Source organism: Trachurus trachurus (genome assembly GCF_905171665.1).
Source record: "Trachurus trachurus genome assembly, chromosome: 8".
In the NCBI taxonomy this organism is placed as follows: Eukaryota; Metazoa; Chordata; class Actinopteri; order Carangiformes; family Carangidae; genus Trachurus; species Trachurus trachurus.
Genome location: NC_139905.1, coordinates 3,822,830 through 3,835,632, shown reverse-complemented (window position 1 = coordinate 3,835,632; position 12,803 = coordinate 3,822,830). Strand labels below are relative to the sequence as shown.

The following is a 12,803-nucleotide window of genomic DNA, read 5'->3' as shown; positions in this document are numbered from 1 at the left end:
TAAAATTGTATACATGACGTCGAGTTATGAGAGTTTCAGTCTGGATTAGAACTCATAAAATATTTTATCAGATTCAGCATATAGTCGTTTACGGGATGTCAGTGGATCATTGATAGAGTGTTAGAGTTGGTGGTTTGTGGGTGGGGCCAGGTGAATATATATGTACAGGTATTAAGTCACCTCTTCCTCCATCAACATCGACTCAGTCTGGAGACGTTTCCATCATGAAGATGAAGCTGCTTTGTGCTGCCGTGCTGTTGGTGGTGGTGTCGACACTCACAGGTGAGCGCTGCCTGCTCCATATTATAAATAAACATTGTAAAAAATATATATATTATTATTAAGTTGGCCTTGTTTCAGCAGAGCATCAGTGTTGGATCAGCTGATTTGGCTTTATAGTGATGACAGAAGAAATATATCTTAACTGAAGAGATTTTATAACGTCAGATAATTAATGATTTTATGCCCACTGTGCTGTTTGTATATTTATTAATAGAGTCAACTCACTTTCTACACTAAATCAACATAAAACATTAAATTAACACTAAATTCACTTTAAATTGTGACTTTGTTCCTGTTAAACTATGCCTTTATTTCAGAATCAGAGCAGATTTTATTTCCAAAGTTATTACACCCACAAGGATTTTGACGGGTAAATAATTAGAAGTACAAAAAATGAGCAACTACATATTTATTTTTAAAAATGAATAAAAAATAAAGACAGATATAATGAAGAAACTAAAGCAAAAGAAAAAAATATGTACACAATATTATATGTAGCTGTTCAGCTGAAATGATGTTAGATTATCACTTTTTGTTGGACAAAGGTTTCATGTGTGACTAGACAGTGGAGGCAACAGGAAGTGGTCGTAAAGTGCTTATGTAATAGGCGTAGGCTATTATCTAATATTACATCATGAAGGTCATAAACTATGCAAACTTCATCCTCTGCAGAGCAGTTATATTTAATTTAGTTAGAATTCTTTTTTTCCACACATTGTGCTTTTCTTATCTGACAAATTTACTCTGAATGTGAAGTGAAGTTTTTATTATACCAATAAAAACACAACATAAACATAATACTGTGATTTCTATTGATTTATGTGTTTTTCTTGTGTCTCTTCCACAGGAAACGACGCTCAGTTAAATGGTGAGTTTGGCTCAGTTGTTTAATCCAATCATTATAAAACCACAGATTTCACAGATAAGCTGCAGACACATTAACTTTGACCTTTTACCTTCAGTTTGTGGCGTCGCGCCGCTCAACACAAAGATCGTAGGAGGTCAGGATGCTGCTCAGGGGGCGTGGCCATGGCAGGTCAGTGTAGAAAGCATATATATCTGTGGAGGCTCCCTCATCAACAACCAGTGGGTCCTGACGGCCGCTCAGTGTTTCCGCAGGTGAGCTCTGACACATCAATCAAACACCTCACCTGTCCAAACAGAGGAATTAAAATGTAGTCATATGTTGTCTCGTTGTTTTTCTCAGCACCAGCACTTCTGGTGTGATGGTTTACCTCGGGCGTCACACACAATCAGGGTCAAATCCTAATGAGCAGCGCCGCACAGTGAGCCAGATCATCAGACATCCGCTATACACCAGCAACAGCCTCAATAACGACATCGCCCTGGTGAAACTGTCCTCACCGGTTACATTCACCAACTACATCAGACCTGTGTGTCTGGCAGCAGCTGACAGCGTCTTCAAGGACGGGAAGAAGGTCTGGGTCACCGGCTGGGGAGACCTGCGGACTAACTGTTAGTATCAATATCTAAATCAATATCAATGAGTAGTGAGTGAGGAGGATGAAGTTCTGCCTGTCGGCCTACTCCCTTTAATCCCAATAGTTTATCCATCCATTTTGCATGTTTATTATTTGTTACTTTATTTTGCTACTGTACTGCTCTAATGTTTTCTGTTATCTGTGCTGTTGTTTTCTATTGTTGTTCTTTTATCTGTAAGGCGACCTTGGGTGCTTTGAAAGGCACCAACAAATAAAATGTATTATTATTATTATTATTACAAGCCAGCATGCACCCAAGTCTCAGCTCCTCATAGGCCCGTTTGCCCTGTTTTAGAGCAGCTTTGAGTTAGGACTCAGGGCACTTCCAAGATGGCGATCAGTAGATCCAAGCTCTCTCCTTCGATAAAATGGGTCACATCACCCCATAATGTGAGATGTTAGGACTTGATTCTTCTCAAACCTTCAGTTAATGTTCTGTTCACACTAACATCTCTTCTCTTCCTCAGTGCCTCTTCCTCCTAACAAGCCGCTGCAGGAGGTACAACTTCCCATTGTCTCCAACAGTCAGTGTAGGAAAATCTACGGATCAGGAGTCACGGACAAAATGATCTGTGCTGGCGCATCAGGAGGGAAAGACATCTGCAATGTGAGTTTGACTGGAAGCTTTTCTCTTGTTTTTTATAACATTATAATAAGAAGAAGAATGAATTATTATGTGCTTCAACGGACAAATCGAAGTCCATAAGAAGGACACATGCACTCACACAAAGACAATAAAAGCAATAAAGGGATGATATGGAGACAATAAAAAGATAATAAGGAAAGACAGCATCATGAGAGTGTGACTCTACCTCGTCTCTTCAGGCTGGTCGTTCCAAAGTTGAGGTGTGGTCACCTTCACATTAAGGCCTCAACTGGGGAACAACCAGACACATCCTGATCCAGGATCCAAGGCTGTGTACTGGCTCATATGGGATTAATAGTTCTGTACTGAGTGACAATGAAAATGCAAAACATTATTGTACCAATTGAAATCATGTATCAAATCATATCAAGTATATCATATATTGGGTATTGTGTAACATAACCACACGTCTTGAACACTTAGCTTCACATTCTGTTGGCAGTTTACCATTATAAAAGGAATCTGATTGGTTTATTGAAAGTGACGCCCAAAATATGGTGGCCCTGAAGGCTCAACCCACTGCAACTTTAGAAAGTACCCGTCGAAAGGTGAATGCTAAGCTAACAGTACATTCATAATTAGTAGTGAAGACGGCTACCTGTCAGTGTTGTAAAGTGAGTTTGTTTGGTGTATTATAATAAATAATGATTATTGCATGGTTGAGACAGTATTGTAGAAAAACAGAGTAGTTGTGCGCACATCCAGTGCCTATTTTAGGCCAAGTGCCGGATAGTCATATAGGATCATTGAAAAAGAAAAAAGGGAATATCCGCACACTGGATTAAGGCTCCCATTTATTGGATAATTGCAAGGTTTCGACCAAACGTGGTCTTCCTCAGGCACAGACCACATTTGGTCGAAGAGAGAGAGCCTGGATCTACTGATCTACTGATCGCCATCTTGGAAGTGCCCAACGTTTCGACAAAACGTGGTCTTCCTCAAGACCACGTTTGGTCGAAACCTTGCAATTATCCAATAAATGGGAGCCTTAATCCAGTGTGTGGATATTCCCTTTGAGACAGTATAGTAAACATGTACTGTTAGCTTAGTATTAGTCTATTAGTAAAATAGCAGGAATCCAATGGTATCACTACATTTACTCAAGTTATAAATCTGAGTTTGTCTTTCTAACTGTTGTGTTGATCCTGTGCAGGGTGACTCTGGCGGCCCCATGATGACGACAAATGGCTCCAGGTGGATCCAGGGTGGAGTGACGATTTTTGGAAACGCAGAAGGCTGTGCTATGCGCAAATCTCCATCAGGCTTCACTAGAGTGTCCGAGTATGAGTATTGGATCAAGAGCCAGATCACCACCAACCAGCCGGGCTTCATCACAGCAGCTTCCTCCAGTGTCGGTCCAGCCACCAGAGTCATCCTCACTGTTCTGCTCTCTCTCTACGTCCTCTCATAGGAAGTTTAATGATGAGTCAGCCAGGTCGGAGAAATGCTCCTGAATAAAGTCAAATAACAACAACAAAGTTTATATTCTCGTATATTGATAGGCTGAATACCTTGTCCTGAAACCAAATAAAATATATACACATATTTTCATTTGTTTCTTCTTTACTTTCCGGTGTCTTTTGATTCTCCCTGCAAAACACACAGCTGGTTTGTATTTCCCTTCTTGCCTCTTGTCCATGTTCTTCCTCTTCGGGCTTTTACTGAGAAAGGTTGACTAACTTAAAAAACTTCTTGATGTACTCATGGATCTTTTTTGGTTCATCCTGGATTGTGGCTCTAATACTCACTAATCTTTGGTCCCCTTCTTTTGCCAACTAAATGTAGAAATAAGCAAACATGAAATAGGAACAATCTTGAAAAAAAACAAAACAAGTGCAATGTGCAACATTACAGTTTAAGGATCCAGGGAACTGTCCAGTTATTTTCATAACATTATGAATATCTTCTTGAAATGTTAGAATTTTATTTTTGATGTTAAAAGCCTCAACTTCAGTGTAACTCTCTTTATTGCAAGCTTTTTATTGAGCTTAAATTTTTTATTGAGTATAAATAAGGAACAAAGTCCTCCTTCCCCCAAAAAATGGGTTAAAAGTTCAATGATTAACATAATGCATTGTGTTTTATATTATTATTATTTAAATCCTGTTTCTCAGTAATTTTATCCGAATGTCATGTTTATGTTAATCACTGTTATTACTTCTTCATAAACAAGGGGTTGTTCTTGTTTGAAATGTTATTCCTCTTCAGGCTTCTGCTGTGCAGGGTGTTCACTAAGCAACTCAGACCATCTTGCTGATGTGCTCATTAGTGTGGCCATGGCAGGCCAGCATAGAAAGCTCATTTATCTGTGGAGGCTCCTTCATTAACGACCAGTGGGTTTTGATGGCTACTCAGTGTTTAGCCAGGTGAGCTGACACAGCATACACCTAAACTGTCCAAACAGAGGAATTAAAAAGTTGTCACATGTTGTCTTGATGGTTTACCTCGGAGATCTCACACAATCAGGTCTGAATCCTAATGAGTAGTGCAGCACAGTGACCCATAATCAACTACACAACAGCAACAACAGCCTCAATAACGACATTGCTTGCTCTGGTTGAACTGTCCACACGGATTAATTTCACCAACTACATCAGACCTGTGTGTCTGGCAGCAGCTGACACTGACAACATCTACGAACGAACACATGTGTTACTGGCTGGGGATACCTCCAGACTCACATTAAGTATCAACATCAATATCATTATCAGTGAGTAGTGACTGAAAGTTGGAGAAGCAGCAGCTGCAGTTCCTCTCCTGGCCACTAGAGTGAGTCAGTCTCCATAGATTGCCATGTCACAATGTCCTTGGCTTTGACATAGCTTTGCCCCTTTGCCCTGTTTTGGATCAGCCAGGAGTTTGGGTGGCGGGGTCAGACACTTCCAAGATGGCAACTGTGGAGCGACTTCAGAATAATTCACTACCAATCAGTCACCATCCTCACTGTTCTCCTCTCTCTCTACAGCCTCTCATCGGGGGTTTTCAGTAATGAGGAGTCAGTCAGGTTGGATAAATTCTCCTGAATGAAGCCAAATAACAACAACTTAGTTTATGTTGTCATGACCTGGCTCAAAGGGTCACAACAAAAAGGGAGACAACACTATCTAAATGTTCTAATGAATGCTTTATTGAACCAAATTTAACCAAATTAAATCATCAAAGAAAATATTTACATTATGGAGTGTGGAGGATCAGTGAAATCAGTGATGTAAGGTGTGCGTGAGTGAAGAGTGCATGAATGCAGGTGTTGATCATGTGAAACAGAAGCAAAAGGAGAACTTAAGGCAGCATAACCAAACCAAACCAACATGGTGTGCCTGCAGGAGGGAAGCAGAGAGAGAGAGAGAAGCGCCTGCAGACAGACAGGAGGAAGAAGACACACCAAGAGACACATGAGCAAGGACACACCCAACAGCTGACACACAGAAAGACACAATCACAAGGGGACAAGTATGGGCATCACAATGTTCTCATATATTTGATAGGCTGTATACTTTGAGGTCCATTTGTCTTGAAACCAAATAAAATCTATATTCATCTTTTTATTTGTTTTTTCTTTACTTTCTGGTGTCTTTTTATTCTCCCTACAAAACACACAGCTGGTTTGTATTTCCCTTCTTGCCTCTTGTCCATGTTCTTCCTCTTCGGACTTTTGCTGAGAAAGGTTCACTAATAATCTTCTTGATGTACTACTCATGGATCTTTTTTGGTTCATCCTGGATTGTGGCTCTAATGCTCACTAATCTTTGGTCCCCTTCTTTTGCCAACTAAATATAGATAAAAGCAAAAATGAAAAAGAAACTATCATTGAAAGTGCAGTGTGCAACATTACAGTTTAAGGATCCAAGGAAATGTCCAGTTATTTTCCTAACATTATGAATATCTTCTTGAAATGTTAGATTTTTATTTTTGATGTAAAAAGCCTCAACTTCAGTGTAACTCTCTTTATTGCAAGCTTTTTATTGAGCTTAGTATAAAGAAGGAACAAAGTCCTCCTTCCCAAAATGGTGTCCAATGATTATCATAATGCATTGTGTTTTATATTATTTATTTAATCATATTTCCCAGTAATTTTATTAGAATGCCGTGTTTATATTAATCACTGTTATTACTTCTTCATAAACAAAGGGTTTGTTTTTGTTTGAAATGTTCTTCCTCTTTGGGCTTCTGCTGTGCAGGGTGTTCACCAAGCAACTCACACCATCATCTTGATGGCTCTGATGTTCACTGATCCTCGGCCTCCTTCTTTCCCCCTGGGGTACACCCTCGGGGGTTGGACTTGAAGCGAAGCCCTCCATGCAGATCTTGTTCTTTCCATTCAGATGACTTTCAGGATTTGCCTTGTTCTGTATAGGTATTTAGCTGTGGCTAATTTTCTTACAGCCTCTTCATAGTTCCCATTTGCTTGTGGGATCGCAAGGCACTTGTAGCTATCCTCAACATCTGCTATGTTGCCTTTTGGTATTCTTCAGTCTTCTAACCAATGTCCTGCTCTTGGAAACAATCTGACCACACTTATCAAGTCCAAATGACATCCTAACATTGTAGCTGAAGATCCTGGTGGTGTGTCGGTGTCTGGGTCACCTGGTGTCATATACTGTAGCTTAAATTCATCCATGTAAAGGAGGTGATTGATGGTTGGCTGTCTCCAAATAGTCGACCATTTGGGACTTCACGTTTTCATTCCCCATACGCACTTGTTAATTCACAGCACACACTCATACTCGTCATTGCTGCACCGTCTCCAAAAGAGAGACAGTGATGTCATGCACGTGAGCTCAGGAAAAGGATAGATGGAGGAGGTCCTGTTATTGTTATCTCATGCCAACTGACATGTGAAATGTGTTCATTCTGGTGTTTTAACTTTTTCCAGAGCGGAAAAAGACACAAATGAGATGATGAATCAATGACGGAAAGGCAAAATCTGACAAATCAGATTTGACTATGAAAATCCTTAGTCGATGACACCCCTAGTTGCAACACTCTGTAGCTAGTATGCATAACCACTCTTGGTAATGATCTGGCTGAGAGGGTTCAGGCCTGTGCAGAGCAGCAGAAGGGACAAAGCAACTCCTTGGTACATTCTGCATTTTATGGTGACTTGTGCAGTTGGCTTGAAGTTGGCCTCTAGAGTTCTTTTCCAGAGCCCCAGTGAGTTCATGATGGAGGCTGCTGTTGAAGATGTAGAGTTCAAGCATTCCAGGATCCATCAAGTCATAGGCCTTCTTGTAGTCGATCCCCATGGTGCACAGATTGGTTTGTTGGGCCTACAGTCCCAGGTCACTGCTTTATCTACCAGCAACTGGTGCTTTGGACCCCCAATCCCTACAGTATCTGGGCCCTGCTCATCAGGAGCTTCCATGTTGTACAGAGACAGGTACAGTATTGGCCAGTAGTTGGATGGGGTCGATGCCATCTGGATGACCAGCAGGGCGTTTTGTAGGTGTTGTTCAATCTTTCTTGATCGTTCTGTTCAGCTGACTTTACAGGACTTGCCATCCTCTGTGTAGGTATTTGGCCGTGGCTGATTTCATTGTATGCTCTTTGTGGTTCCTATTCGCTTGCAGAATCCCAAGGTACTTAACATCTTGCCTTTTGGTAATCTTATTCTTTCACCTCTGACCTCTTGGATACTATTTGACCACATAATGGGTAGAGCAGAAAATAGCATGGCTTGAAGAGAAGAGGGGTAACAGCAGGTCTATTCTGTTCAACCATAGCAGAGGAGTTTTTTGCTGTCACCAACAGGCTATCATCCTAATGTTGCTTTCCCAGCAATAAAGTCTAAAATGTGGCAGCCCCATTCCACCTGAGGGGATTATCATAAAGTGTCACTGTCACATGACATATATTTTTGGGGTGCTTTTTTGCCTTTAATGACAGGATAGTTGCGAGAGACAGCAAATGGGAGGCAGAGAGGGGGGAATGACACGCAGGATAGGGCCGGACTATAGCCTCAACACATGGGGCGGGTGCTCTACCAACTGAGCTAAACACCACATGACATATTGTTTTTGCAGCTAATTAGTGTTGGTCAGGTGATCAGGCCAGTCACAGTCAGGTGAACACATGTACAGGTATTTAAAAACAGCGACCTTCACTTCTTTGTCACTCCTCCGTCTGTCAGTTGTCTCTGATTCGATTCAGTCTGAAGACCGTCTGCATCATGGAGGTGAAGCTGCTTTGTGCTGCCGTGCTGTTGGTGTCGACACTCACAGGTGAGCGCTGCCTGCTCCATATTATAAAAAATATTGTAAAATATTCATATTAAATTGACCTGGTTTCAGTAGAGCATCAGTGTTGATCAGTTGATTTGTCTTTGAAGTGACAACAGAGGAAAAATATCTGAACTGAACCGGTTGATTAACTTTCTATTTACAGGAAATCGGAACAATTTATTAATATTATTCCCACAGTGCTGTTTGTGTATTTATCAATCTAACAATAGAATCTAATTACTTCCTACACTGAAACAACATACATATACTAACAAAACACATGTAGTATCATCTATAATACTGTTACTTCTATTGATTTGTGTGTTTTTCTTGTCTCTTCAACAGGAATTGACGCTCAGTCAGACGGTGAGTTTGGCTCAGTTGTTTAATTTAATCATTGTAAAAGATTTTAATCTGAATTGATTCAGTTCATGTTGAGATTTTTCACAGATAAGCTGCAAACACACATGAACTTTGACCCTTTAGCTCCAGACTGTGGCACTGTGCCGCTCAACACAAGGATTGTAGGAGGTCAGGATGCTGCTGAGGGGGCGTGGCCATGGCAGGTCAGTATTCACAGATACCGCTGGTTCCGCTGTGGAGGCTCCCTCATCAACAACCAGTGGGTCCTGACGGCCGCTCAGTGTTTTTACTGGTGAGCTCTGACACATTATACACCTCACCTGTCCAAACAGAGGGATTAAAAAGTAGTCACATGTTGTCTTGTTGTCTTTCTCAGGGCACGCACCGAAAATGTGATGGTTTACCTCGGACGTTACACAAAATCAGGCCCAAATCCTCATGAGCAGAACCGCACAGTGATCCAGATCATCAAACATCCAGGATACAACCAGCACAGGAGGTGGAATAACGACATCGCCCTGGTGAAACTGTCCTCACCGGTTACATTCAATGACTACATCAGACCTGTGTGTCTGGCAGCAGCTGACAGCGTCTACGAGGACGGGACGAACACCTGGGTCACCGGCTGGGGAGACCTCTTTACTTTCAGTAAGTATCCAGTATCAATATCTCAATATATCAGTGACTGAAAGATGGAGAAGCAGCAGCTGCAGTTCCTCTCCTGAACACTAGAATGAGTCAGTCTCCAGCAGAAACAAAAACATCTTTGGTCTGTACCGATAATTTCCTCCTTCATTACAAGTGGTTATGTTCAAAATTATGTAAATGAGGGCGTGGCCTCTTTGAGTCACAGGCAGCTTCAGCCTATGTTTGCCACAAGCCACTATGCACCCAAGTCTCAGCTCCTCTCAGGCTCTGCCCCTTTGTCCTGATTTGGAGGCGGAGGTTAGGACTTAGTTCTTCCCAAACCTTCAGTTACTGTTCTGTTCACACTAACATCTCTTCTCTTCCTCAGCACCTCTTCCTTCTTCTGAGCCGCTGCAGGAGTTGGAAATTCCCATCACTTCCAACGAAAAGTGCAAGAAAATCTACACAGGAATCACAGACAACATGATCTGTGCCGTCACCTCCTCCGAAGGGAAGAACATCTGCTATGTGAGTCTGTCTGAAAGCTTTTCACTACTTTATGACATCACAATAATGATAATAATAATAACAAAATAATAACCACTTCTTAAGTACTTTGACAGACAAATCAAAGGTCATAAGGAAATATGCATTCAGACAAAAAAACAACCAAAGCAACAAAAGGACACCATGGAGAGAATAAAAAAAGATAAAGAAAAAAAAGACAACATCATGAATCATTAAAAATCTGTTTCAGCAGTGATTTGAAATAAGTCACTGACGTTGTCTTGTCTCTCTGCCAAAAATTACCACAATTGGATGTTTCCTGCATATCCTGCAGCCCTACTAACACACACACAAGCAAATGATTAGGAAGTAAAAAGGCAAGTTGTGTGTTGTTCAGCATTACAACAAGCTTTAAATACTTTACATGCTGATGAATAAATACAATAAACACCATTATGAAAAGAATCTGATTGGTTTATTGCAAGTGATGCCTAAAATATGGTGGCCCTGAAGGTTCAACTCACTGCAACTTTGGAACATGTACAAAGACACAAACATGCACAAATTCTGAAAAGTAACATACCCAGCTTAAGAAACATTCACAATTAGTTGTGAAGACCACTATCTTTCAGTGTTGTAAGGTGAGTTTGTTTGGTTTGTTATAATAATTAATGATTATAACATTGTTGCAAGACTGGGATATCACTGCAAATATGTACTGTTGGCTTTGCCTCTTTAGCTGGGTCTTTGCAATTGAGCCCTCAGGGCCACCATCATTTTAAAACACTTGGAATCACTACTTTTACTTAAGTTATAAATCTGAGCCTGTCTTCCTCTACTAACTGTTGTGTTAATCCTGTGCAGGGTGATCGTGGCGGACCCATGATGACTAAAACAGATTCACGGTGGGTCCAGGCTGGAGTGTCGAGCTTCATACTTGGATTCATCTGTGCTTCGCCCAATATTCCATCAGGCTTCACCCGAGTGTCCCGGTATGAGTCATGGATCAGGAGCCACATCATCACCAATGAGCCGGGCTTTGTCACCTACTCAGCTCCAGCTCCCTCTGGTGTTGGTCCAACCACCGGAGACATCCTCACTGTTCTGCTCTCTCTCATAGGAGGTTTAATGATGAGTCAGTCAGGTTGAATAAATGTTCCTGAACGAAGCCAAATAACAACAATGTCTATGTTCTCATACATTTGATAGGCTGAATACCTTGAGGTTAATTTCTCCGGAAACCAAATAAAATCAACATTAATCTTTTCATTTGTTTCTTCTTTACTTTCATTGGTCCTGAAACCAAATCAACATTTATCTTTTCATTTGTTTCTTCTTTATTGTCATTTGTCCTGAAACCAAATAAAATCAATATTCATCTTTTAATTTGTTTCTTCTTTACTTTCCAGTGTCTTTTGATTCTCTGTCCAGTTATTTTCATATTACGACTATACATATTAAGACTGTGTTAATGTGAGATGTGATTGTACTGCTGTTTGTATAGATGCAGTATCTTGTTTTCACCACAGTGAGTCGTAAGCATAAAGGCCAGAAGCTCATGCTGTGTCATCATGTTTTGTTTAAGCCACGCCCAGTGTTGTTTTCTGTACGGTGGAAGTTGGGAGTTCATTCCTCCATGGCTCAAGAAACATGTGAGTGTGTGCTAGTCTCAAATAAATATGCTAAAAGAAGCTAAAGAATATCTCTGCCTCCGTCAGCTTATTCTCTGAGTTCAGCATGAGTGAAAGCTGCAAAGCTCAACATCAATATGAATATCTTCTTGAAGGTTGAATATGGAGAATGAGCAGAATACCACCATCTATTAATCAAGATAGTCCCTGTTGTCAGGGAGGCCACTCTGATCAGAGGAGCACAGAGGAGAACTATGCACGATATTTTATTTATGTATCCCATCGATAGAATGGTCTCTTACCTGGGAGACTGGGGTTCAAATCCTGCCTGGGCCACATTATGTTTCATTTTACCTTCATTAAACAATTTCGGACTAATTGTGATATTAGATAAATTACTTGTAACTTGTTACATGGAGAGTGGAGGCTTGCTTGCAATCAGAGCCTCTAACCTGGTGTCAGTTTTTATGGAAAAGCAATACTTTCTATTCTGCACCCCTCTAAATGCCCTGTGGATGTGTTATTTTTGAAAAAATATAGCTTTTAATAAACATTCTCCATATTCAACCTTTAAAATGTTAGATTTTTATTTGGGACGCAAACGGTCTCAACATCAGTGTAACTTGAGCTTAGTATAAAGAAGGAACAAAGTCCTCCTTCCCAAAACAGTAAAGTTCAGTGATTAACATAATGCATTGTATTTTACTATATTATTTATTCAAGCCTGTTTCCCAGTAATTTATCAGAATGCCGTGTTTATATTAATCACTGTTATCACTTCTTCATAAATAAAGGGTTTGTTTTTGTTTAAAATGTTCTTCCTCTTTGGGCTTCCGCTGTGCAAGGTGTTCACTAAGCAACTCAGACCATCTTCCTGATTGATCTTTGTTGTCTCATCCTGGATTGCGGCTCTGATGTTCACTGATCTTTGTGGCTCTGATGGCTGATCTTCATTGTTCACTGATCTTCACTGATCTCCGGGCCAATGAAGTTCTGGGGCGTAACATTCAGCCTCCTCCTTTCCCCC

At 40.7% G+C, this 12,803-nt stretch overlaps 1 protein-coding gene across 1 annotated transcript; it reads left to right on the top strand.

Annotated features, from left to right (window-relative positions):
* Nucleotides 1–224: 224 nt before the first annotated feature.
* On the top strand, nt 225–11,294 carry LOC310989800 (transmembrane protease serine 9-like; the record flags this gene model as incomplete). The annotated part of the gene is made up of 13 exons (XM_083976949.1): nt 225–282; nt 1,130–1,150; nt 1,245–1,401; nt 1,490–1,758; nt 2,252–2,391; nt 3,584–3,781; nt 7,998–8,006; nt 8,558–8,648; nt 8,994–9,014; nt 9,135–9,303; nt 9,388–9,659; nt 10,027–10,166; nt 11,010–11,294. 13 exons carry the CDS (start codon nt 225–227, stop codon nt 11,292–11,294), a joined length of 1,830 nt encoding a protein of 609 aa, XP_083833075.1.
* Between the last annotated feature and the right edge of the window lie 1,509 nt (nt 11,295–12,803).